Source organism: Tenrec ecaudatus, chromosome 2 (assembly GCF_050624435.1).
Source record: "Tenrec ecaudatus isolate mTenEca1 chromosome 2, mTenEca1.hap1, whole genome shotgun sequence".
In the NCBI taxonomy this organism is placed as follows: Eukaryota; Metazoa; Chordata; class Mammalia; order Afrosoricida; family Tenrecidae; genus Tenrec; species Tenrec ecaudatus.
The window spans coordinates 85,341,243-85,367,081 of record NC_134531.1 but is presented as its reverse complement, the minus strand read 5'-3'; the positions used below and the strand labels follow the sequence as shown (position 1 = coordinate 85,367,081).

General features: G+C 34.6%; 1 protein-coding gene across 1 annotated transcript in view; it reads right to left on the bottom strand.

Annotated features, from left to right (window-relative positions):
• The window catches only part of RASA1 (RAS p21 protein activator 1), a 113,012-nt gene that overhangs the window by 2,104 nt on the left and 85,069 nt on the right, over nt 1-25,839 (bottom strand). Inside the window, exons 12-24 of the mRNA XM_075541259.1 lie at nt 24,031-24,118; nt 21,391-21,468; nt 18,680-18,837; nt 18,098-18,174; nt 15,977-16,149; nt 15,501-15,660; nt 13,073-13,215; nt 11,746-11,861; nt 10,972-11,058; nt 8,002-8,069; nt 6,330-6,418; nt 4,594-4,671; nt 623-757 (exon numbers count right to left, since the gene is read on the bottom strand). Coding sequence (XP_075397374.1) covers nt 623-757; nt 4,594-4,671; nt 6,330-6,418; nt 8,002-8,069; nt 10,972-11,058; nt 11,746-11,861; nt 13,073-13,215; nt 15,501-15,660; nt 15,977-16,149; nt 18,098-18,174; nt 18,680-18,837; nt 21,391-21,468; nt 24,031-24,118 — 1,450 coding nt within the window. The remainder of the gene's footprint in view (nt 1-622; nt 758-4,593; nt 4,672-6,329; nt 6,419-8,001; nt 8,070-10,971; nt 11,059-11,745; nt 11,862-13,072; nt 13,216-15,500; nt 15,661-15,976; nt 16,150-18,097; nt 18,175-18,679; nt 18,838-21,390; nt 21,469-24,030; nt 24,119-25,839) is intronic.

Here is a 25,839-nt window from a genome sequence, read left to right as displayed (position 1 = left end):
CGGGAAGCACTATGGAAAAGTGTGTCCTTCCATTTATGAAACCTTAGGCAGTAACTTCGCAATGGTTCTTTCAAGAACTAGGTCACATTCAATTCATTTTGTTCTCTTCTGATCTTAAGTCCCTTCATGTCCTGGTCTCTCTTTATATATCGCAGTTTCTGTCTTTTATTTTAGATCACAAAAGTAACAGTGTTTCTCAATGTATGGTTCCTAATTCACATCTAAGTCCCAAAAGGAACTTTCAAAAAACGTAGACACCAATGCCACACTCCAAAATCTCTAGGTGTAGGTCTTAGATCATATAATTTTATCAAATTCCCTTTCACTATGACAAGCATTGTATTTTTGTCAGAGGAGAAAAGAAGCACATTACTGTTCACTCGTAATTAGCTCGTTTTTATCCATATATTCCATGAAAGTGAATACCACTGTGTTTTGGTAGAGTTCACATACTAGATTCAAGAAGATTTGATATTATACAGTATCCAAAGTACATCTTGTTTTGGGACCACTACTTCTGTCTGCCAAGCTATTTCCTGATTCAGATTCTCAAAATTACCTCTGAGGATCTTAAAATGGTTCAACTCTCACACTTTTTGCTCAGAGATTGATAGAAACCTACCTGCTGTGCACCACGCTCATTACTGAGTGTCCGCAGTTCATCTGAATGAGCCACACAAATCTCATGTAATGCTGCTAAATCACGAGATAAGTCGGTTCTAGAATGTTCTGTAGTGTCTGGAAGTTCAGGTACATTCTTTAAGGGAATAATAAAACATTTAGAAATAGAAATCTTTCAAGTCCCCCCCAAAAAATAATTGGTTACAGCAGACACAATTTTCCACACGTAATATACCTACTCCTCACTTACTGGTTACCCTCATCTGACATTTCATATTTGACAATAGTGAGAAAAAAAACCTATCAGACTGGTCAGTAACAACCTTCATCTGGCAATGGTGACTGTCAGGGTGCGAGGCAAGCTGGCTGTGACATGGTTCAAGTGTCAAGTTGACGGCCAGGATTCGCAGTCTCGTGCCAGGGCAGTTAACGATGGACTCCATTCTCCATCATATGATCTGACTAAGCATTTTTGCATAACACCGGTTTTCACATAGGAACTACTTTTCTAACCTGACCATATTGAAGAGTGGGGTTTATAGTTAGTTGTGTTATCTTAAAGTTCTTAAGGATTCTTAACATTGAAATATAATACTCAGTATTAATTCTGACAGAACCACTTTTATGGTATGATTCACATGAACACCAGGCTCCAATTTTACATGCATGGCACAATAAGGTGCAATTCCTGAAGAAGTGCATTCCGAGTAATTAGCTTTATATCTTAAATATCAGATGTTAGGCATTAACAGCTTATGTGGATTAAATCCAACGTAAAATATATAGCTCCTCTTCTTTCAGACTGAATTTCATTAATAAGGTTCTAGTTTGTCCAGATTGAGCAAGAATTTAAGGAGGAACTGCATAATGGTGTAATGTAAACATATCAGTTCTGTAATTCCCTGTGAACTCTGCCCAAAACACTTGTATTGTGAGGAAAAGTTAATTATGGTACCTTATGTAAGGGTTACATACTACTAATCATTGTGGCAAATTGATGTGCTTTATTATTAGCACATATACCACTGTTATTTCTAGACAAAATAAAATTTAACATCCCCGCACCTTTTTAAATACTCGTTCCCCTTTGGGATGGTGAAATATTTACAATCCTCAAATAGGCACACAAAAAAACAACCTCGGAGAATACCCAAGAAGCAGAATGAAAGGTATTTAGGTTTACAGTTCAGCAAAGGTTTCCTAAAGGAGATAAAATTGTGGCAATATCTTGAAAGATTAATTTATACAGGGCAAAGGGAAAGAAGAAAATTAGGGAACTGGAAGAGGATCAGAAATGTACTTTCACGCAATGGATGTATCTGGATTGTGATAAGAGCTGTAAGAACCCCCAATAAAATGATTTTAAAAAGAAATGTACGAAAAGTTCTCCCCATAGGAAACCTTTTATAAGCTAAAATAGTCTAAGAAGGAGTTAATTGGAAACATTTTTTGAACATTCCTACAGCCAAAAAAGAATCGATCTAAATACTAACAGACATAAAGTAGGAGTGATAATTAACAGCCGATATAAAGTAACAATAATGTATTGACAATGTAGTTCCCAGGGAAGGTCTTGGCAATACTACTCAAGGCCAGCGCTCTGTATTGGCTTGCTGCAAAACAAATGCTAGCTTTAGTTACAAAAGCGAAAATTCAACTTAGGTTTCTTTCAGCTAATGAAAACTGTCAGTGTGAAAGGAATTAATTGCAAAGGTGAAAATAGGCACTAATATAGGGCTATTGTAAAAGCACAGTGGTGTATAGTGAGCTTTTGAAAAAGTGGGATATACCTGCATTAGAATTCTGAGCAGGTAGAAATGCTAAATTGTGTGGCATACAACTACAGGACTGCAAAATGAAGCTAGACTGCAGGTATTTTTGAGATGATAGAAAATAAATGGAACCCAATCATGCACAGATCCTAGAAGTTGAGAAATACAGTTTAATGTCTGTATTTTTTTTTACCTGTTTATTAGTTACAATGGAGTAAATTCCTACTGGTGGTGACCTTGTTAATGTGCAAATAACTACTCTGTGTTGTTTTCAAGGTTGTGGCTCAGTGGGTTAGGCTTTCAGCTTCTGCTAATGATTAGGGATTACATCAACTAGACACTCTGGGGTAAGTATAGCTCAACCTATCAATTCTATCACATCCTGATGACACTGTCTGATGTCACATGCCTTTTTGTATAAGGCAGAGAGAGAGAGAGATGGGACAGAGTTGAATATTCTTTGGTCCCTTGCCTACTGCCAGAGCTGGCTCTTTCCAATGCCATCAGCAGATGGCTGATGGTGGATTCATGTTAGCTGACTTGAGACCTTTGCATCCACCATCCAGTGCACCTTGCTGTCTCTGCTTCATCATCATCCTGCTTCCACAAGCTAGGAGAACCCGGACTTGAACCGGACTGCTGGACTTACCTATTTCTACTATTCTAAGCCATTTCTGATATATCTTTCTATATACAAGGCATACAGGCATTACCAGTTTTCTTTCGCTAGAGAACCCAACCTAACGCAACTGCTAACTGCACCACCAGCCCCTCCATGGAAGAGAGATGAGGCTTTTTACTCTCATCGTTAGTCTTGGAAATCTACAGGAGTCATTCTACCCTGTCCTCTTACTGAGTCACAATGAGGCAGAATCAACTCCACAGCAATGAGCATTTTTCAGGTCTTCCAAAAGCACCTTGCTAGGTCTGTCTGCTGAAGGGCCACTGGGTAAGTTCAAACTTACCACCTTTCAGCTAGTCCTCCAAGGAGTTAACTGTTAGTGCCACCAAAACTCATATATAACTCCGTAAATATTTTTAGTAATTAAAAATATTCACATTTTCAAAGTTTTCCAGATTCCACAAATTAAAAACATAATAGACATTTATTTTAGCCACTTTTATCTCTTGATTTCATTCGTAAATGGGGAGTCATATGCCTTACATGATTTCTTATTCAGGAAGAATTTTATTATTAATCTTATTACTGCAAACTAGTGACTCAGGCCAGCATATTCAATTTGCTGTGACTGTGATAGTAGTTGGTGTTTTACAAGTAAATGTAAGTGTATTTGAGGTACACTATGGGCACCTACCCCAGCCTTCCTTAGTCTAAAACTTGGCCCAATTACCATAGATGTCACCTTTCTGATTTCTATAATTAAGAATTAAATAACATTAATAGAGCTATAAGCTCAATTATTAATCATTTAGTTTTAAATTATGGATTCCACATAAAATATTCTGTATCAAGAAAATATAACTTTATTAAGAAATTCATAGTCTTTAAATTATAGAAATATTCCCTGTTCTTTATTATAAAAGGCCCAAAGAGGTCTCAGGTAATCACATAAAAGAAATATGAATAAGTGTATGAGCCAAAAAGAGTGAATGTTTATTCCTAAAAGTCTGTAAGACCACTCCTTCCCCAGTTTATTTCAGATGCTGGATGCTCAAGAATCGTGTCTATTTTCTCAGGAATCGTGTCTATTTTCTGCCATGGTTTTGATTCAGTGACCCTAGACGGCAAGAGTTAGGTCTCCTACAGGAGTGGATACATAGCTGTCCCCCCTCTACTGGAGACATGAGGGTCTGAACCACTAACGTGTGAGTTAGCAGTTGAGTACCTAACCATGCTGCACGAAGCCCACTAGCAGCAGCAAAGTCAAGTACATAAAGGGCAACAGAAGATCGTAGCAGTTAGATGGGACTCAATTCACGGGATAATGAAAGGATAAGATAGAAAATTAAGTCACCCCAAAGCACACCAGTATGTGTGTTTGCTTTAAGCTATTTAGTGCAAGAAGAGATAGTTAACTACAATCAAAGAAAATAATTTGTTAAGAAAGGCACACAAAATATGTAGTTTCTTTTCCCCCCAGAGCTAGATAGAAAAAAATCTATAAACGTGTGATTACACGAGTTAATACTCAGTTACTAAATCTAGGTCTCAAAAAACTTGAAAAATTAATATGCATACCCCTAGTTCATCCAAAAACATGATCATACGATGTTTATTACTTTTGATGAATGGATTTACACCTTCCATATAGGGTTCCTAAAAAGAGAGAAATAAGATTCTATCAAATAAATATTGTCTAATCTTGATAACAAATGAGAATGAATACAGCAAGAATTCTTGCAAGTCCAGTTATGCCTAGTAATAGCCCATACAGGTCTATATAAAAATTAACCAAATGCAGATTGGATTTTCTTTCTAATAGAGACAAATAGCTATACTGAGGAACTGAGAGAAACTTTTCATAAGAAAATTGGAAATCCTATGCCCAACCATAAATCAGAACACACATCTAGCTGACATACATTGCTTATTTGAAAATGTATTACAAAGAATGACTGAGACATTATTATTATTTGCCAGGCACCAGAACAAGCATGGGTCCACACCAGGGTCATGGCTTAGCAGGGACTACCAGGAACTAAAACTACAGTGTGATAAAGATTACAACTCTTCAACTCACTGCCACTGAGTCTGTTTAGTCTCGCGGTGACTCTATAGGACAGAGTAGAACCTGTGGGTTTCCAAAAGTGTAACTCCAGGGGAATAGAACTTTCTCCATCAAGATTAGAAGAGGAAAATATTACTATATAACTATATACTACCATATACACATATGTATATATAACTATATAATTTTATAGATACTATTTAAAATATTAATAACCCACCTCAGGACTCAGCTAACTTCAAAAGTTCACCATTATATATAAACTTCTCATCCTAATAAAGCCTGCTATGTTATAAAATGGATTATCAAATATTAACAAAAATAACAAAACCCAGAATCATTGAGTTGATCACTACCCACAACAGCCCTTTATAGCATTTCCGAGGCTCTAAACCTTTACAGGGATAGACAGTGTGACCTTTCCCCAGAGTGGGTAGTGGGTTTAAATCATGTATCTCCCAGTAAGCAATTCAATGCTTACTTTAAATACATTTGCACTAGATACTTTAAAATCACTCTTTCTCCTAAAACTTAACAGTACATTCAAATGCTGGTACAGTTCTACCAGTGGCATAGTGGGGCCCACACTGGACTGCTCACCACCACCAGGTCAGCAATTCAAACCCACCAGCTGCTCTGATGTAACAAGATGAGATTTTTATTCTGATAATGATTACAGCTTTTGAAGCTCACAGGAGCAATTCTACTCTATCCTGTGTAGTCTTTAGAAACTGGAACCAATTTAATGGAAGTGAGTTTGGGATTTTTTTGTTGTTGTTTGTTTGGTATGTGTGGGTACTAAAATCATGTGTTTTTTTAAAAGTAGTTCATCTGAATTTTTATATTTGCAGTGAATATTTTTGAAATAATAAAACAGATTTGAGTTCTTAGAGAAAATACTCTGATTTTGATATTTATTTTTGGAAGACATGGAGTATAAGGGACCTAGAAAAAGAAGTTTTCGTAATTAAAGGCCGACTTAAGAAATTTCACTATTACTATGTATAATCTATAAGCATTTAAAAAACAAACTGATAAATGAATATATACCGTATATACCTGAGCATACGTCGACCTGACTATCAGACAAGGCACCTAATTTTGCCACAAAAACTGCATAAAAAATGTGCTGAAAAATTCAGCTTATACCCAAATATATATGGTACCTTCTTTTATGAAATAGCCACTGTTGGAATGTCAAACGTTCACTCATAAATCCCATTTTCATGTATCAAAATGTTTTTACCTTAGCTCCAAATTCCACAAGATTGGCTAAATTCTGTACAGATTTAGCCACTAATATCAGTGTCCTTGCAGCAATAGGAGATGGGGAATCTGTAAGGAAGACAGACATAACTAGTGACATCATTTCCAAAGGCGCCTCTCTAGTAAGCCACTTTACTATTTCCTTACTGTTAAAATACTAGTATTTTTTTTCTTTTAAAACTCGTGTTTATTGAAAAACGTATGACCTGTATTATTCAAAACAACTTGAATGGTAAGGATGACAAAACAAAACTTATCTAGTCTTGTCAAAAGTCAACTTTCCAAAAATGGATGTCAATATTTCAGATTATTTCAAAGGACAATAGCTAAAAAGACTGTGACAATTTACATTCCCTTCAGAAGCTAATTTCAACCCACACAGACATTTATAATCCAAGCAAATCCATGCTCGCAATTTCCAATGATGATTACAAATAATTCATTCTAAAGCTCATGAGCACAAATTTCAGGCCTCTGCTGCAGTTTGAGGGAAAAAAAGCATAAGCTTTAATATCCTTTAAAAAGAGCAGTTAAGGAACATTTTCTATAGACTATATGCCAAGAAGTATATGTGGCTATTAAATTAAGCCCCCAAGCTTAGAGTCTTATTTATAACAGTAAAAATCTATACAGTCTACATGACAAGCTGACTTTAAATCATACTCTTTGTATTTTAACCATCAATTAAAATAGTGTTGCCTACTAGTTCAAAGACCAATATTCAAATAAATAAATCTATTCAAAAGGAGTACAAACCCATAATCCCAAGAGATGTCAAACATTTTAGCATTAGTAAAAATGTTTGACAGCTGTAAATTATTATTTTCCAAAAAGCGGAACTTTCAATTAACATAAGAATGGCTCGTACTTATGTGAATAATGGATTTTTATTGCATTTCATATCACTAACATCACTCTTCTCAAAGTCTACACCACTGGAAAGTCATTGTAGAGTGGACATATAATCTAACTTGGCAGATTTTAAATGGCCAGTTAACACTATCCAAAGTGACAAGAAATCTAGTGGGGAAACCAGGACTACTCTCTTCATAATCAATATTCAAAGAACACAATAGCACCTATAGACATAGTCTTAATTTGATCTTAAGGTCCATCTTGCAATCATATTAATGGTGTATGCAGAGAGTGCTCCTCCACTTGGAAAACCAAGATGCAGCTTGAGAAAACCCTTCATTATCAGAGTTTGAGACAAAGTTAAGGATAGGAAAATGAATGTTTCTCATCATGCCACTTCAGGTTTTAGATCACAGGTTCCCAAAAGTAAGTGACCTACTGCCCCCTTTTCAAAAAAAAATTATTCAGGGTCCCTTGGCAATTAAACATTTTATACTGCAGACCATAATCTAAGATGAAGTACAGGCTATCTAGCTTCTGAAGCTCCTCTGCCCCCATTTTTCCCGTGCCCTCCAGTGGGGCAGTAGCATCCACGTTGGGAAGCACTGCTCTAGATATTAGATGGACAGATTAGCTAATGGAGTGAAAGGAAGAAATGAGACAGGTGCTTTGGAATGCATTATGAACAACCTCATAATTAAAAAAAATTTAATCAGGTTAATAGGAAAAGCCAAGTATTCTTACTTAGTGTGACACTTCATATTTTTAAATTTTGAAACTCATCAAAAGCTGATTACCTGAGATGATATTAAACATCCGTGGATTCAGAATAGCAGGGCAGATAAGTCGAAGAAATACGAAGCCACTAAATGGAAGGGAAATACACACATGTCTATTTTAGAAAAATATTGCATGCATGTTATATTAAAATTATATATGCGTAAACATATTAAAATATTCATAGAACATTACTCTGAACTACAGGGAATCCCAAACAGCTAGCTTAAAATACCTGGCTGATTAGAAATGCCCTTTTATTCTTACTCTGAGGAAATAGTGTCCTTAGGAACTGTGAAAATTGCTGAGTAGTAGTATAAGAACTAAAAACACCTATTCAGAGACAGTCCTATAATGGGCTAAAACTTCCTTCCTCTCACTTTTCTTTAAAGTGTATTATTTAACAAACAGCCAATAAAGTCTGCTCTACATCAAGTTGGTCACATATATTGTTAACCAGGTCATCAGGAGACACCAATCCTTGAAGGAAAACATGCTTAGCAGACGGTCAGAAAAAAAGAGGAAGACCCGCAACAAGATGGATTATCACAGCTGTGTGGCATAAAAAAAATGCAAAAAAAATCGTACAAAGTTAAAAGTCTATGTCATTATGTAGGAAAAAATTCTGATTTTCTTTTAGAAATCAGGTAGTAGGTGACTAATGATCCTTATAAAGACAATCATTCTCAAAATAGTTTATAAAGTTTGCACTAGAAATTAAAATAATTGGAAGGTCTATGTTTTCAGTGTTAGAAGTAGATACTTCATTTTCTAAGTATTTATACCTTTGAGCCTGTTAGAGGTTTGCCAATTTGAGCACTGTTAGAAAAAGATTTTTTTCTCAGACAACAATTATAACAATTGTCAAGTCTTTAAATTTGTGTTTTAAACTCAGTTTTAAAGTTTGTACAAATGTTACTAGAAAACAGTTTTTTATACTTTAGTCCTTGAGCATCAAAGCATAGCCCTGCAAATATTGAATTATAAAAGATTTTCCATGTGCAAGTCTTGCGAAATTTAAAGAGATACACAGATACCTACACATATTAACAAGCTTACTCGCACTAACAATAATGCCTGTGAGCACAAATGCCCCTTTCAACACCTTGCTAGAAACTGTATTTAAACAAAATTATTTTCAGTAAGGTTGGACACAGGACTGTGTTAAAGCATAAGTTCTTTGTATGATTATAATTCTTCCTCGTTTCCTAACTATTGCTAGACTCAAGAAATACGGAGCCTACAATTCTTAAGTACTTAAAACTAAACAAGAGATACTTTTCTTGCAAAAGAAGTTTTAAAAATTTAGACAGGTAGAGCAGGATCAATATATATTTTTAAAACTAGCTGTAATAATGTTCATAGATTTAATATTTATAGGAGATAACATCAGCAGGGTATAATTTACATCATAATAAATTATATTACGAAGCTGGCTGTATTCATCCATGGTTTTGAACTGAACTTCCAATTGTCTTGAATGGTTTGGGGCCTGTTTCAGACAAAGTGTGCAATAATGTTGAGGATAACAGATTGGGTCTTACAAGGCTTGCCTTTGCGACCAACTTTCTGTATAGCATTATTGCTGTTGGTTCTAATTCATAGCAACCCAATGCACAAATATTGCCTAGTCCTGTGCCATCCTCTCAAGTGTTCCTTTGTTTGAGCCCACCGATGTAGCCACTGTGTAAACTCATCTCTTCCTCTTTTTAGTTGCCCTCCTGCAACAGGCAGACAATTTAGCTTCTCCAGGTCTACTTCCTCATTGGAAAAATAAGTCAGAATAATAGTGAAGTCCCTTATGTCAGCTCCGAAATGTCATGACCTGCCAAAGCAGGTCACTGCACAATGAGCAGCGTGAGACCTGGGAACTGGCTTCAGAACTAGTGACTGACAAAAGATTACCCTGGAGTCACAGGCCTTAGTAGAGACCAACCTAAATGACATCCTTTTTGCTCCTCCCTCTTAGCACCAAATCATTTGTGTTATGTGTGTTGGGAGGAGAGGTAATAAGAAGTTAAAGATTTAGTTGGTTTAAAAAAGGCTCATTGTATATGACAAAAGTCTCAAGTAGTTAAGGTTTTAAAAAACACACAGGTGGCTAAATATCTCATAACTCATATTTTTTGAACAATTGTTAATGAACCACTAGAATTCAAAAACACATTTTAGAAGGCACCAAAAAAAAGGGCCTTGAATCAAAGACCAAAAAAAAAAAAACCCCAAACCAAAGCATTGTGAATAAGGAGAAGTGCAGAGTGGGGACCCAGGGCCCATTGGGGGAAAATGGACATCCATCCCCTTGCAGAAGGGCTGTGGGGAGGTAACAAGCCAGTCAAGAGTACAGTTTAGCAATGATGAAACATACAATTTTCCTCTAGTTCTTAAATGATTCCTCCTCCCCCACTATCATGATCCCAGTTCTACCTTACATAACCGGCTAGACTGGAAGATGTATACTGGCACAGATAGAAACTGGAAATACAGGGAATCCAGGACAGATGAACCCCTCAGGATCAGTGGTGAGGGTGGCAATATTGGGAGGGTGGAGGGAGGGTTAGGGAGAAAGGAGGAACAGATGACAAGGTCTACATAGAGCCTCCTCCCTGGAGGATGGACAGCAGAGAACTGGGTGAGGGAGAAGTTGGATGGTGTAAGATATGATAAAATAATTACAAATTATCAAGGGCTCAGAAGGAGGGGGGAGCGGGGAGGGAGGGGAAAAATGAGCTGATACCAAGGGCTCAAGTAGAAAGCAGGTGTTTTGAGAATGATGATGGCAACATACGTACGTTATGTGCTGGACACAAATGATGTATGTATGGATTGTGAAAAGAATTGTATGAGCCCCTAATAAAATGATTTAAAAAGAAAGAAAAAGGCCTTGAGTTGTATACTTTGTACTATTGTTTTTCTAATTTTCAAAATCATTCCCCAAACTATTTGCTTTCTATATATAACAGTGTAGCAGATATATTGAATAGCCTTACCTAACAACTCTGGTTCTCATGGTGGTATTTGTTGGCCACTTGTGCTGAACAGATTTCTGTAAACACCCATAAATATATCTCAGTGTCCTGTCAAAATAATACAATCATCTCAATACAGAAAGCAAATGAAAGTACTGAACTTATTATAGCCAAAAAAACATTTTAGTGCAATTGGCCTTCTCACCCAAAATGTAATTTCCGTAGTGAGAGTCATATTTAGAAAGGAATAAGAAAAAATTTAATGTTTTAATCAATTTACTTAGCCGACATCAACATTTACTCTGGAAAAAAATGTTACTTGTTTTAGATATTACTATATTAGTGAAAGGCATGAAACAAGTTATTTGGACAAAGCTACATAAGGATTTAATGAGTCCAACTTTCAGGGAGACACGTTTCTGGCTTAAGGTAAGTTAACTTCTACCTGAACAAGTGAATTTACTAATGCTAGAGGGCTTTCAGCAAGCCAAAATTGAGTGATTATCTGGTAATAAATTAAAAGAAATTCATGCATACACTAAATGGATATGTCTCTTACAACCAACCCCAAACCCAAGATTATAAACTTCTACTACATAAACAAGACATGTTGACCAGTAAACTAAATGTGGTTTGTTTTAATTCACTTTTTCATTAGACACATGCATTGTGCAAAGATTTAAAACCATAGCTTTTTTTCAGAATATAATTTTAGAATGGAAATTTTCACATGATTTAGAAAATTTTCAAACACAGATATGCAATTTCTGGTCAAATTAAAATTTCACCACTTACGGTGGAAGTATTTCTGAGGCCATGAAGATTTTCTCCACAAGCTCTGAGAGTATGTTCAGTAGGTGTGCTAAATTAGTGTTCACATCTTCATTTTTTTCTAACTTTGATGGACTTAACTAAGAGAAGGAATAAATCAACATAAATGAATCTTGGCAATGACAAATGCAAATGAATAAAGGTAAGCAAGAAGTTGTAGTTTTCACTGCTATTTTCCCTTTTTTGGGGAAGGGGGGTTGCCTTTTTTTAAATGGACTTTTAAAAAGATATTTTGCTCTATGGAATTCCTTCTAATATGCTTATTATTTTCCCTATCACCAATTTAAGAGAAAGCAGTGAGTATATGTAACAATTTTCAGCTACCACACTTTGCAATTGTTACAGACATAAAAAATTTTAGTTTAGGCTTTCTTTATTCATTTTAGTAAAATATTCTCAAGAGAGATCAAAAGCTCCACAACTTTAATGGCCACTACAAACTACATGAAGACAAACCACATCTACTGTCAGTAAATTCATTTCAACTGAACAAAACCAATGCTACTATCATCAGGTAAATTCTAATTCAGAGCAACCCTATAGAAGGTGTTTGAGGCTATAAATCTTCACAAGAACAAACAGCCTAATCTTTCCACTGCTGAGTTTGAACAGCCTACCATGGCTATCAGTTGATTGCCTACCTGGCAGTGCCACCAGAGACTATGAGTATTTAAATAGGAAAGATGTTCTCAAATCATTATAATAAAATATAGTTTATTTCTATGTATTTCAGGGGGGAGGGTGTAAAAGTCAAAACATGAAATATAAAGGCCCATCTGAGCTAGGACTTGATACTAAATTCCTTAAGATACGTACCTGTGTCTTTATTAAAACATTTCTTGTAAACCCTGAATAGTTACTGTTAAGCCAACCATGGTTTCCAATACTAACTTTCCCTTTATTAGTAAAAAAAATGGCAAAGCATCTTTCAGAATTACGATGTGCTATATAGGCCTTAACAAGATTATATAATAAAAATCTCTAGCAAAGCCTTCAATTGGTGTTATGTATCCTTTCTGAAAGCAACATTAACTTATCATCAGTATAGCAGGAAAAATGATAAAAGTACTTGCAGGACTTTCTGATGCAATTTACTTGTTTTTAATCCTAAAATAACAAATTCTTTATAAAAAATGTTTTACCTAACATTTTAATAAACGAATTAGCAGAGATAATTGCTCCAATGAATACGTTTAGAACACTAGTAACATTTTCCTTGAAATATAATTACCTTTAAAGCATTACCTATTAAATATGCTCTGCTTCAATACTTACAATATTTAATTCTTACCTCACAAGACTGCTTGCTTTCCATTATCTTTAAAATAGAGTCTTTCAAAGCATGATGAACAAACTGAGTAGCAGTGGCTTTCATATACTGCTCCATCAAGGTGCTTGCAAGTGTTGTGGCTCGAAAAAGGGTAGTGGCTTCATCTATACAAATAATTATATTAAGATATTAAGATTATACGAATGTGAACCAAATCAGACTAAATGAATTAATATAACCTCAACCACTAGACAATTATGCCAATCAAATTCTTCTTGCAGCACTGATTTATTTTAATGACATTCTATATCTCTAGAGATTTCTTCTGCAAAACACTTTCAATACTCTTTACCTCACTAGACAGTATACAAGAAAAAAAGGACTTGTACCCTTCCTCTATGTTGACATGGACAAAAAGGAAAAATCAATCAAGGCTCAGAATTCTTACATGACTTACCTAAGATCGAATAGAGACAAAACTAGATCCAGATTCCACCTTTGCTGCCCATTGATCCCTTGTTTTCAAAAATTTGTGTCAATTCCCCAAATAAAAGAATAAAATCCCAGTATAAGGTAATTTGTTAGCCTAAACGATGACTATTAGTGAGTAGTAATAAAAATCTGCTAAAACATGAATATTTAGGAAAAAGAATCTCAGTTTTAAAAAGTGTGAACACGTAATCTATTCCTTAATACAGTTACATATTCAAACGCATTCTACAAATTAGGAGGAAATAGCATAGTGCCTGCATATACACTTAGAAGTACATAAGTAAACTGAAAAGCATAGAATTAAGTGTATATGCAGGCACTGTTAGTGAGTCAAAGTAATGGGGGAAAATAAGTTACTGTGGCATATTTGTAAGGCCTTCAGAAGCACAATGAATTCAGTTATGTTGCCTGGAACTAGCATCCAGAGTAGCAACAAATAAAATACAGTTAACAACTACTGTTCAATGAGTTAGTAATAAAAGATAAAACAAGAGTATGGCAAGAACGTCAGATTATTCTTCACAATCTTGCACTATATTGACCTGGAAAAAGAAATCACCTTTTTAAAGGCTTCTTTATATATTCGTTTGCCAGGATAGAAACCTACATTACAAATACTAACCTCCAAGGGTAGTCGTCAACTTATCGGAGTAAGCCAAAAAGTATTGCTACAAAATCATAGAAACCTTTATTAAACAATCAAAATATTAAAATGTGAAGCTACTGTTGGTTGATGGACACTTTGTCTAGGTCTACACACTTCTGAAGACAATTTCTGTATAACTTGGACTGAAGAATTCTACACTCCATGATTTACATCACATCTGAAGGGAAGTTTTGGCATTCTCGGTTCCTTTCAAGTATTTTTTGAGTTTTGGGGACAAAAAGGAGTCTGAAGCGGCAGATCAGAGCTATAGAGTGCGTGAGATTAAGTTTCTCAACAAACTTCTTGTAGGACAGCCCTTATTACCATCAAAGAATAAGAAGGTGCATTGTCATTACAAGAAAAAAGTCCTTGCCACACCTGTCTTTCTCCTAACCAATAAATAGGTTTCAATTCCCTTAAAACATCTTCATAATACGCATCCATAAATATACCTTTGAGAAAATACATCAAGACTGCGCCTTTGGCATGCCAAAAAACAGATGCCATGAACTTCTAAGTTGACCTTCTGCGCTGCATGAAAAACACTTTGCTCCCTGGATTATTATCAGCTATGGTTAGTTAAATGAAATCATTCTGATCAGGTACAATTTTACTTAAAAGTGATGGAAAGATAGCCCTTTTAGCTAGCTCACTTTAATGCAATGCTTATGGCACCCATAGAACCAAGGGCTTTCTGAAGCAAAGATGTGCACTTAACATTGAAAAGGCTTGAGCATCACGTGTGACTCCAACTTCAGAAGCTACTGCCTCAGGGGTAACTACCTTCTTCCATCGGTTTCTAGACTTCTCCCGCAGTTTCATGATTCACTGAGGTTTGTACTTACTGTCCTTAAAAAGCTTGATCCATTTACAAACAGTTGTTTCATGTGGAGCAGCATTCTCATATTTGAAAAGCTATTTACCTGTTTCTGCTAAAAGTGTGTTATAAGACCTGATCTCAAAATTCTTTTTTTCCCCATAGCACAAAAAAAGTATACCCCGCCCCATGTTTCTTTAAAGGCATCTCAAGGAGACAAGTATGTTACTGAGAGAAGTTTTCTGTGTGGGATAAACCCTGGTCACAGTACTTTTTGCCTTATTCCCATAAAAGTCAAAACTAGAGTCCCAACTACCAGTTTGGATGGAGGAAAAAGAGAAGAATGACTTATTTTGCAGTAGGATTTACTATTTTACTATATTCAAAATAGTCATCTCTATGTCCTTTATGAAAAGGTGATATGCATACGCGTGTGTGAATATATATACTCTAACCCTTTTTCAAAGCATTACACTGAAACACCCACACTATACCTTCCATGCTTATTTCTCTGTCGTTTAGTGTACACAGTAATAATGATTCAAGCTTTTCATGAAGAAATATCCTCAGAAGGATGCTCGCCAGTAGTGTTCGGTCTTGTCCACATACATGTGATAAAGCATAGACAACATGAAGTTCCTTTTGCAGTATAAGCTAAAAATGAGAACAAAAAAGGCTGTTTAAAGTACATGGCATTAAGCATTCTCAGCAAGACAACAGGAAATGCATTTTCAATATATTCTTACATAAAGAAGGATGTTCTTTGAATACATTATTAAAAACAATGCATTTGTCGTCTTATTTTTAGTCTCTTAGGGTCAACATTATAGGGGTGAGATTTTTTTTTTTAACTGACTGTCCACTGGCTCTTAGGGTATAAAATTATTACATTTAACTAAATGAATATTTCATTAAATGTTCAATGTTTATGCTAATACCATTAAAAATAATTAGGAAAATAACTTAATACCTCTTTAAATTCACTGTACTCTTCTTCTGGCATGATTTTTTCCATAGAGTATCGTGCTCTGACACGCAAGGATCCTGGTTCAATACCCTTTAGTGGTATGTGGGAGCTGAGCAGAAACCATTCATCAGTGGCATGCCCTTTCTGTAATCGACTCAACTGGCAACGCATAAATACTTAAATAGAAAAACATGGTCAAATTATTAGGTTATTGTCTAAAAATATGATTCTATGATTAGTCACATTAGTGTTCCTGAGCTCAGTCTTAATAGTTTTAGATTTTTTTTTACTGAAGCTTCAATGACATCATATATTCAATCTTTTTTTTCTCCTACCCCCATATATACTCAATTTTTACTGACTTACTAAATGCCTACTATCCTATGAGATATAAGTATATGAGAACCAGATATGATCCAGACAGTCTTGAACTCCCATGTAGATCAGTCTAGCAGGAGGAAGCAAGAAATCAATTATGGTATATTGCAGTAAGTACAACAAGAGCGGTTAGTGCTATTTGGAGTATAAAATCATATATATACACACACACAGAGACATCACCATATACACTCAACTATAAGCCGAGTTTTTCAGCACATTTTAGTACAGTTCTTATGGTAAAATTAGGTGCCTCAGCGGATATTCAGTCGGCATATATACTCAAATGAGTATATACAGCATATATAATTTTAGTCTGAAGAGGTTAAAAATGCACTCCAAACAGGCAACCAACCCTTCTGCAGGCGTTTAATAAAATCTGAAAGTGCAGCTAAGGAGGAAGAAGGGGTGAGGGTGAGGGTGAGGGCAGTGGGAGCGTCACGGAGGATTTTAACCCCATGGTCAAGTTAAGAATTGGAAGCATGCTGGCATGGTTTGTGAAGACCCTGCAAATGACTATGCAGGGGGAATGGAGGGGGGAGATCGAGAAAGTGCCTTCCTGTGCGTTATGACTACGGGTTTGAACTTTATCTGACAAGGAAAGTAGGAAAACACTAAAATATATTATGCACTTATAACATAGAAATTATAGAATAAATACGTAACAGAGCAAAAGTCAGGCTTTGATCTTTAATGCATATGAGCACTTCCTTCCTTAAGCCTGAATTTTAAGACTGTATTAACCTAATTTACTCTGGTGTAACTGCTAAAACTCCCTGCCAACGGTCTCTGTAACAGGGAGAAAGAGATGGGCTGGAGAGAACAAGAACTGGGAGGGTTTAACCCGCAGAACTGAATAAAGTATGTGAGTTTAAATAATCTTTGTATTTTAACAGTATTATAATCAATCATTTTTGTAAAAGACTTACATACCATCTATAAGAAAATAAAAAATAACACAAGAAAATAGAAAAGCAGGTAGGGTAGGTGGGAGAGCAGCCCATGAGATGCCCACTATTAATGTGTTAGTTAGTATTACTTATGGGGCATAGGTCAGGGATGTTCAGAAGGATGAATAGATGAGTATTATAAATCTATAAGGGATTAAGTTTAGAGTCTGTCCAATTCAGCCATTTTGGTCTTTTGTCTGTCTTAAATAGTTTCCGATCAAAAATAACAAAAAGAAACTATCTTAAAATGACACTACATGTACTTCATATTTTTATTTTAAAATTACCATTTTAAGACTACATTATGAATTTTAAGGATATAATATTTTATATATTTTCTGCTTTCTGACTGTTTTCTCTGTTGTATTGGTGTTAGTTTTTGTTTGTTTGAAAGTTTCTCTGTATCTGTAATACAGGATAGGGTAAATCTATACAGATGGGTCTTTTGGGATATGCAGGGGAGTTTGGGGGAAAGGAGGAGTTAATAACAAAGAAAATGTTCTGAGATTGTGGTAGTGACTGTACAACTCTTCTTAATATCACTAAATTGTATAATTTGTGAATTATACGCCAATAAATACAAGTTTAAAAAAAATAAATCATAAAGCAATAAGCATTATTTTGCTCTATTGTGTGAATCTGTGAAAAAAAACATTCCCTATGTTTTACTGAAAAAGCTGTTGAACTCTTCTCTCTATAATCTGTGCCACAGTGGATAATAAATGAAAAACTATTAAAGACAGAAATGTTTAAGAAATTTAAAGCTTCTTACTTATACACGAAACTTTTAACTTACAGATATCAGGATCTTTGCTTTTCTTTGTTTTATTACTAAGAGTTATTTCAAATCTGTTGATATCAGGAGGAAGATCACTAAAGGAGCAAGAATAAGCAGAATGAACAAATTTTCTTGGCATCGGATTATCCGACATGCTTTAGCTCTAGAATTAACTTAGCCCCTATTTCTGGTCAACAACTTTTGTGCACTGGGTTTAAAAGCAGACTGAAAACGTTTCACAATTTAATATGCAGGAACACAGAGAAGCATATTACACATTTTCCCTCACATCTTAAATGCTCTTAAACTAGCAATAATTCATTTAAGAAAGTCCAGGAAGCCCTAGCAACGTATTTTACTTGGAAGAGTTAGTACATTCTTTAAACTCACCAATATATTGACTCACAATAATAACAAATCAAAACCTATTAGCATTTTACTAATAAAAGTGAACAAATACAACAGAAAATAATTTTATATACTATTTACACCTGAACCTGGTGCTGAGTTCTGAAAATTTCAATGGAGAGGCAGAACAATAGAAGAAAGATTAAATACTTTAAGTAAAATGACTTATTGTAATGCTAAGATCCGACTTACTCAAAGACAAACTCTTCAGACCAAACAGGGTTCTGCCCTTCTCTTGCATGAGTTTTTGCTACCTGGACACTATTCAGGTAGATATTACAATATGGGTTAGTAAAATGCTTTACTGGGAGTTTATGGGCTTCTTCAATATGTAAAACAAGACTGCTGACCTACAGAAAACACAAAAAGAATTACCACAGATTTTAAGAGTTATGCAGGTTTTAAAAGCAGTTATTGTGGAACAAAAAGGCCAATAATGCACCTTCCTTCCATTCCCCCCTCCACCAAAATATCAATGACATTTTCCATTTATATGACCAATGATAAAACATAACACTTAAGTCTATGAAACAACTTGTTAGCTTAAAAATTATAAAACAAAATAATTTTAAAGTGATCCCTCTAACTATATAGTCTGATTGAAACAATAAAGTATACCTTTCTCTATACAACAATTATTTAGAGAAAATAACGTTGAAAAGTTAGAATGTGTTTCTACAAAAGGTTTTACAGCTAAGAACTACTTTTCAATCAGTGAATCTGCCTCATTTTATGAACATGATACAGATCCAAGACTCTACCAGGGGTCCTCAAACATTTCAAACAGGGGGCCAGTTCACTGTTCCTAGAGCCGGACTATAGTTTTAAAAAAAAAAAAAAAAACTATGAACAAATTCTTATGCACACTGCGCATATCTTATTTTGAAGTCAAAAGACAAAACGGGACAAAAAGACCTGGTAGGCCGCATGTGGCCCGCAGGCCATAGCTTGAAGACCCCTACACTAAACTATCTACCAGGAGCCAAAGTTGTGTGTCAAAAGTTAAGAGCATCATCCACTTGACTCTAGCCCTAAGCTAGGAACAATTAGTTCTCTTGATACTCATCCTCATGAAGAGATAAATGAAGATATGGGTGTTATGCCAAAGAGTGGTGAAGAAATCAGATGGTGCTCAGCTATCAGAAAGAACAGTGTCTGAGGTTTTTAAAGGATTGTCTTCAAACAAGCAGCCACCTAAGCAAGGCAGCATCAACCAAGTCTATACAGGGAAGAACACCAGTCTGTGTGATCCAAGGATTATAAATATTAAAATCCAAATCTAAAGGAGGGAATGGTATTAGAGTTTAAGTTCTGAATACCTTGTTTGCAGACGGCTATAGATGGCAATAGAATCCCAAAATAAATTTGCAGGGTCCCCATATGGATTGAAACTCCTGTGAATTCCTTTTGACCAGAGTCCAGGGATGTAAACAGCCTTGCTATCACACAGTATTGTAAAGCTGGTCATGGCAGATGCAGTTAGGGTTATATTTTCTCTCCCGTTTGACCCATTTTAAAGTGGTTTCAATTTTTTAATATTTCAACTTCATTTTCAAATGAGATTTTACTGTTTTTTTGTCGTTATCGTTAGTTTGGGGGTCTGTGTTTTATATGATTTTTTGTATATGAGATTCAGGGCAGGTAAATCTATACATAAGACAGAAACTGCATTAATAATTACCTAAGGGAACAGCAGGCGATACTGGGGTAAACGGGGAGCGAACAAGGGAATGAGAAAAGAAAAGATTCTAAAACTGATTGTGGTGATTACTGTACAGCTCTTCTTAATGTGGCTGAGCAATTACATTATATGATATGTGAATTATAATTATATGACAAGAAAATGATTTTAAAAAATTGTCATCTACCTCCCAGTACTAGTTCTTCTTTCTCTTCTGCCACCTACTGCTATGTAGCTTTGGAAAAGTCATTATCTCTATACCTATACTTTCCCCATGTGTAAAATAAATCTGTTGTAAAATAGTAATAACATAAGAAACTATGTATGTAAATCATGTAATAGAATACACATAAAAAACCTGAGTGATGTCAGTTCTTATTATATCACATTTTAACTACAAAAGATAACTTCAAGGTTTAAGTTTAACACAAGGCACAACAACTTGCTGTAGGTTCTTCATAACTTACAAAACATTACTTCAAAATATCTTGGGAAAATTCCGTTATCTTTTCATTCAAATTTTCCATGGATTTTTGAAGCCCCCTCCTATGATTACATGTCCTGGTGAGAATGACCAATCTTTTGCTTAAAAGGACTATTTAGTAACCTTAAATATTTATCATTCATCTACTCTCAGAATATGCTAATAAGTTCACTGAGCTTACTGAACATTTCTATAAATAAAACAAACATCACATTTTATTAAAATATTTCAAATCCCAAACTGTCAAAATGTATTTATTTTCTTGGAATTATCTAGGGTAACAATAAAGAAAGCAGCAAAGAAATGGAGAATATGAAGTTGACTCTATAGAACTTGAAAAATAAAGCCTAGACCTGCCTCCACAAATATGAAAGTATAGGACATGCTAAGGTTAAAAATAAGACAGGAAACTACTTGAGTTATTTATAGGTTTCAAAAGCAATTATTACAAAGTGACAAATCCACAAATTTATTAGGATTGGTAGTATAAGTCAAGTAATCTTTTCAATAAATAGATTTAAATTCTTCTTTTCAGAAACACATAAAAATACTGTAGCGAGAACATACATAATAAAATCACCCCAAACAATACTTTCTGCTACTGTTAATTTGGTTTTATAGTTTTAAGTGCAAAAACAGTAATCCATGGCATGTACTGACAAAATGACATTTGGGCTCAAGAACCCAGCAAGTATATAAAGAAGAACATCTCATAAAAGGAAGAAAATGTTGGTTTACCTGACGTAAGCGTTTATTAGATGTCCCTGGACTACTTTTTCGTAAATTGCAAAATGCCTGCAGACCTTTCATCCAGTCCTATAAAGAATAGCATTTGACAGATAGCTTTATACATTAGTTTATTCGGTTTCTGAACAATTAGTCGTTCAAATTCAATAGCTCTTCTCTAGACTGCCATTTCTAAGAATGGAATGTGTTTTAGTCTATGAACCTAATTACGAGCAACCAAACAACTACAATAATTCTTTTAAATTTTTTGTATTTCTATGGTATCTCTAAGTCAATGCTGAGTACAGCAAAGGCCTTTCAATATCCTTCAACAATGGACCGGGAGAGTGATATGCAATCCAGTGTTAATATAAAGATCTACATACAGTTCAAACCTACACAGAGTGCTACAAAAGGCCTGGAAACCTGCTGCTACTATAAAAGACCAGTGAAGAAACCCTACAGAGAAGTTCTAATCTGTAAAGTCAACTCATGAGGCTGCCAGCAATGGGTTTGGTGGGTCTCATTTGTTTTGCTGTTGTTGTCACTTCTATTTAAGCTCCTTCCAACACTCGTAAAGTCACTGCCAGCGCCTCCATTTCAACTTATAGTGACCCTGTAAGGGCAGAGTAAAACGGCCCTTTATGGGTTTCTGAGACTATAATTCTTTATAGATGTAAAACACCTTCTCTTTCTACCAAGATGTTTCTTAAGGTACCCCAAAGGCAGATTTTGTGAAAAGAAGAGTGATTGTAAAAAAAAAAAAATCACATTCAAATGTGACAATCAAAAACACTCTAATCTTTATCTTAGACCAACAAATAAAAATGTGTAAGGATTATGTTACTGGTAAGCTATAACTCTGTCAACCATATTATATTCAATTTTGAAAAATTAGCCTAACATCCAAATTAAATTAGAGTCAGATTTTTCTAAATGTTTAAATAGAGATCTGCTCTAAAGACAGTAATCTTAGGTCAATTAAAAACAAATCTAAAAATTTTACTTTGGCATACTTTTCCTAAAAAATTCTTTGCTTTTGTGCTAAAATGTTCACATAACAATCACAACATCTTCTAGAAGTAGCAGAGAATAAGTAACCAGAGATCCCAAAGCCCACTCATATCATGAAAAAAATCAAAATGCCACTTCAAGTCTAACACTATGGAAGAACATGGAAAGGGAATATATAAATACAAGAACAAAATAAGTGAATTCTGGAAGGTATATTCAAATGTTATCACTATATGTGGCACATTAGGAGAGAAAATGGAAGAATGATGGGATATACTGAAATTTAATGTCCTATTCTGAAGTCACGTCCTAACATTTTAAAATAATGACTAAGAAGGTAACTTCCCCGTCTCTAAGGCAACAAGCTTTATGCGAGAAGACTGCTACAGCTTTCTCCCATCCTGCAGCTGGTAGGTTCAAGACGCTGACATTTCAGTTAGCAAAGAACTGCTTAAAGATTGTTTTAAATCACGGATTTACAATGGCTATTAATTAGGATATTTTACAAATATTTGAAATACAATGTTCAATTATGGATCAGTAAAAAAAACTTGTTCACATTGTGATAAGAGTTCTGGAGCCCCCAATAAAATGATTTAAAAAAAGAAATATTTCACAATTAAAAAAAAAACTTGTTCATCGAATTTATTCTGAAAATTTTTCAAAACTGATGAGTTAGGGAATTAACATCAGGATTCAGTTTTAAGATATGTCAAAATTGGCTCAACAGCAATAGGTTTTGGCTTCATATTCTAGGTTGACAAATTATGTTCTTTTTTGAACAGAATTTCTTTCTTTTGACCTTTTAATCCCTTTAATTTCCTTTACTAGAGTTAAATAGAAAAAGTCAATATTCTACCAAATACCCACAAAAATATTAAGGTTCATAGAAAGCAAAATATTTTTTAAATCAACGTATTTTAAAACACTATCTCTTTGCAGAATTATGACTTAATAAAAGGTATATAACAAGAGCTTACAAATGGATCAAGGGTAATACCGAAATAGATACTAAATCCAGACTTGTGGAGAATTCCTAAAATATTTTTCATCTTAGTGACTGGACTTCTATTTTTAGACATGGAGTTCAATAAAAGAAAAATAAAAACTGTTGTTTTAGCTTTAGATTATTCTGAGAATATTTATAGTACTCATGTATTAAAAAACTATAAATCAACATTTAGATTTAACATTACAGGCTACAAATCCAATTTTTAAATGAAATGAATAATTCTTAATTTTAAAACTATATTTTACATGTTTCAAAAATGTTGTAGTTCCTTCAAATTTAAAAAACATGATTAATTTCAGTATCTTTTTAATCACTACATTAAATGTGCTTTTCTAGTCTAAAAACATGAACTCTGATTAGATAATAATAATTTACAAATTATCAAGGGTTCAGGGGAGTGGGGAGGGGAGAAAATGAGGAGCTGATACCAAGGGCTCAAGTAGAAAGCAGGTGTTTTGAGAATGAAGATGGCAACATATGTACGAATGGGCTGGACACAAATGATGTATGTACGGATTTTGAAAAGAGTTATATGAGCCCCTAATAAGACGATTTTTTTAAATAAATAAAACAAAAAACCCCATGAACTCACAGATATAAAGTACTTTTAAAAAATGTTTCCTTACCTCTGCTTGCTCTGGTGTTTCTCCTGCAAAGTAAAAGATGTAATGTTCTTCACTGAAGTGCTGAACTACTATCTGAAAACAGTTTGGCCTTCAAAATAGAAACAAAAGCATCATTAGTAATCCTGACAATGAGTGTTTCAAACATTTACATGAACTTTAAAAATTCACAATATAAAACCTTATGTTATAGTTGTTACTTGCTATCAATTTGACTTTAATCCATAATGACCCTGTATTTTTTTGTGTAAACAGAATTGATCCACAAGCTCTTGAGGCTAATCACCTTGACTGTCTTCTTGGTAGAACTGACCCACCAACCTTGTGGCGAATAGTTGAGCACTTTAATTATGGCACTACCCAGAAGGATTACTTACAATAATTCCTATAATTTACAAGAAATTAATTTTAAAATTCTATGTTAAATTTATATTTTAATCATATAATACCACTCTACTGTACCAGAGCATTCTAAAAAGAAAGCATTGTATTTTTAAAAAATATTTAATTAGCACTAGGGAAATTGTTTCACCTTTTAAAGCACAAACTAAAAATAAGTACTGCATGAGTTAATTTTAAAGGACATTAGAAATAAAGAAGCACCACAGAAACTGAACGAAAACTTCTAGAATTCTACACAGCCAATCGAAAGTTTTTTAACAAATATACTATATAGCTAAACTCACTGCATCAGGATGATAAGCAACGTGCATTTATCAACACTGAGGAAGGAGAAAAGAAAAAGACTAGACATAGTCTTAAAGACCAAAAAAAGCCCTAACGGCTATTTTAGATTATGGGTCATTTTAATTTTTTAAAATAATTTTCTACATTACCACCTTTTCTTCATTTTCCCTTCCTCCGTTAAGAATAAGAAATATTTCCCAATGTACAGGCTTGTTCTGAAGATTAAATAAGTACTTGCTGATGGTGATAATCGTAGCCTTCAGTATGAATTGTATCTCAATGTAAAGAAAAAAATCCTCACAACTGAACCAATAGATAGCATCATAAAAGGAGAAATGATTTAAATTGTCAATGATATTGCCACGCTTGGATCCACAATCAGTGCTCACCAAACAGAAGACAAGATTAAATGATGCAAGGCACTGGGTGAATCTGCTGCACAAGACCTCTTTAAAGTGTTATTTTGAGAACTAAGGTGCATCTAAACCAGGCCATGGTATTTTCAATGGTTTCATATTCATGTGAAAATTGGTGAATAAGGAAGACTGAAGAAAAATTGATGCATTTGAACTACGGTGCTGGTGAAGAATATGGAACGTACCAGGGACTGCCAAAAGAACCAACAAATTTGTCTTTCAAGAAATACAGCACTATAAAAAAATTTTAAAATGCAGCACAAATGCTCGTTAGAGGCAAGAATGGTGAGACTTCATCTCATGTACTTTGGGCAAATTAACGAGAGACCAGTCCCTGTAAAGGAACTTCATGTTCGGTGAAAGAAAAGGGCAGCATAAAAACAAAGGGTTTAAAACAAATGTTTCCATCCCTTTTGCTTTATTAGTAATAACAATAGGCAATAACATGTTAACAATACCTAAAAGCACTTCAAGTTTGATTTTTGAAGATGTTGATTAAAGAAAAAGAAAGGCCATTGATCTTGAGCTTGGATATAAATAAGCCACATAGTAGATGTCATTAAGAACTGGGCTTGCCTAGTGCTGTTTAAGATCTAAATTATATATAAAAACTCAGACTAACGTTGAAATCGATGTAAAGGGGGTGATGGGATGGGAAAGCAATGCTAATTTAAAGTACTTCTCTGAAGTACTGAAAAGACTGGTAGTA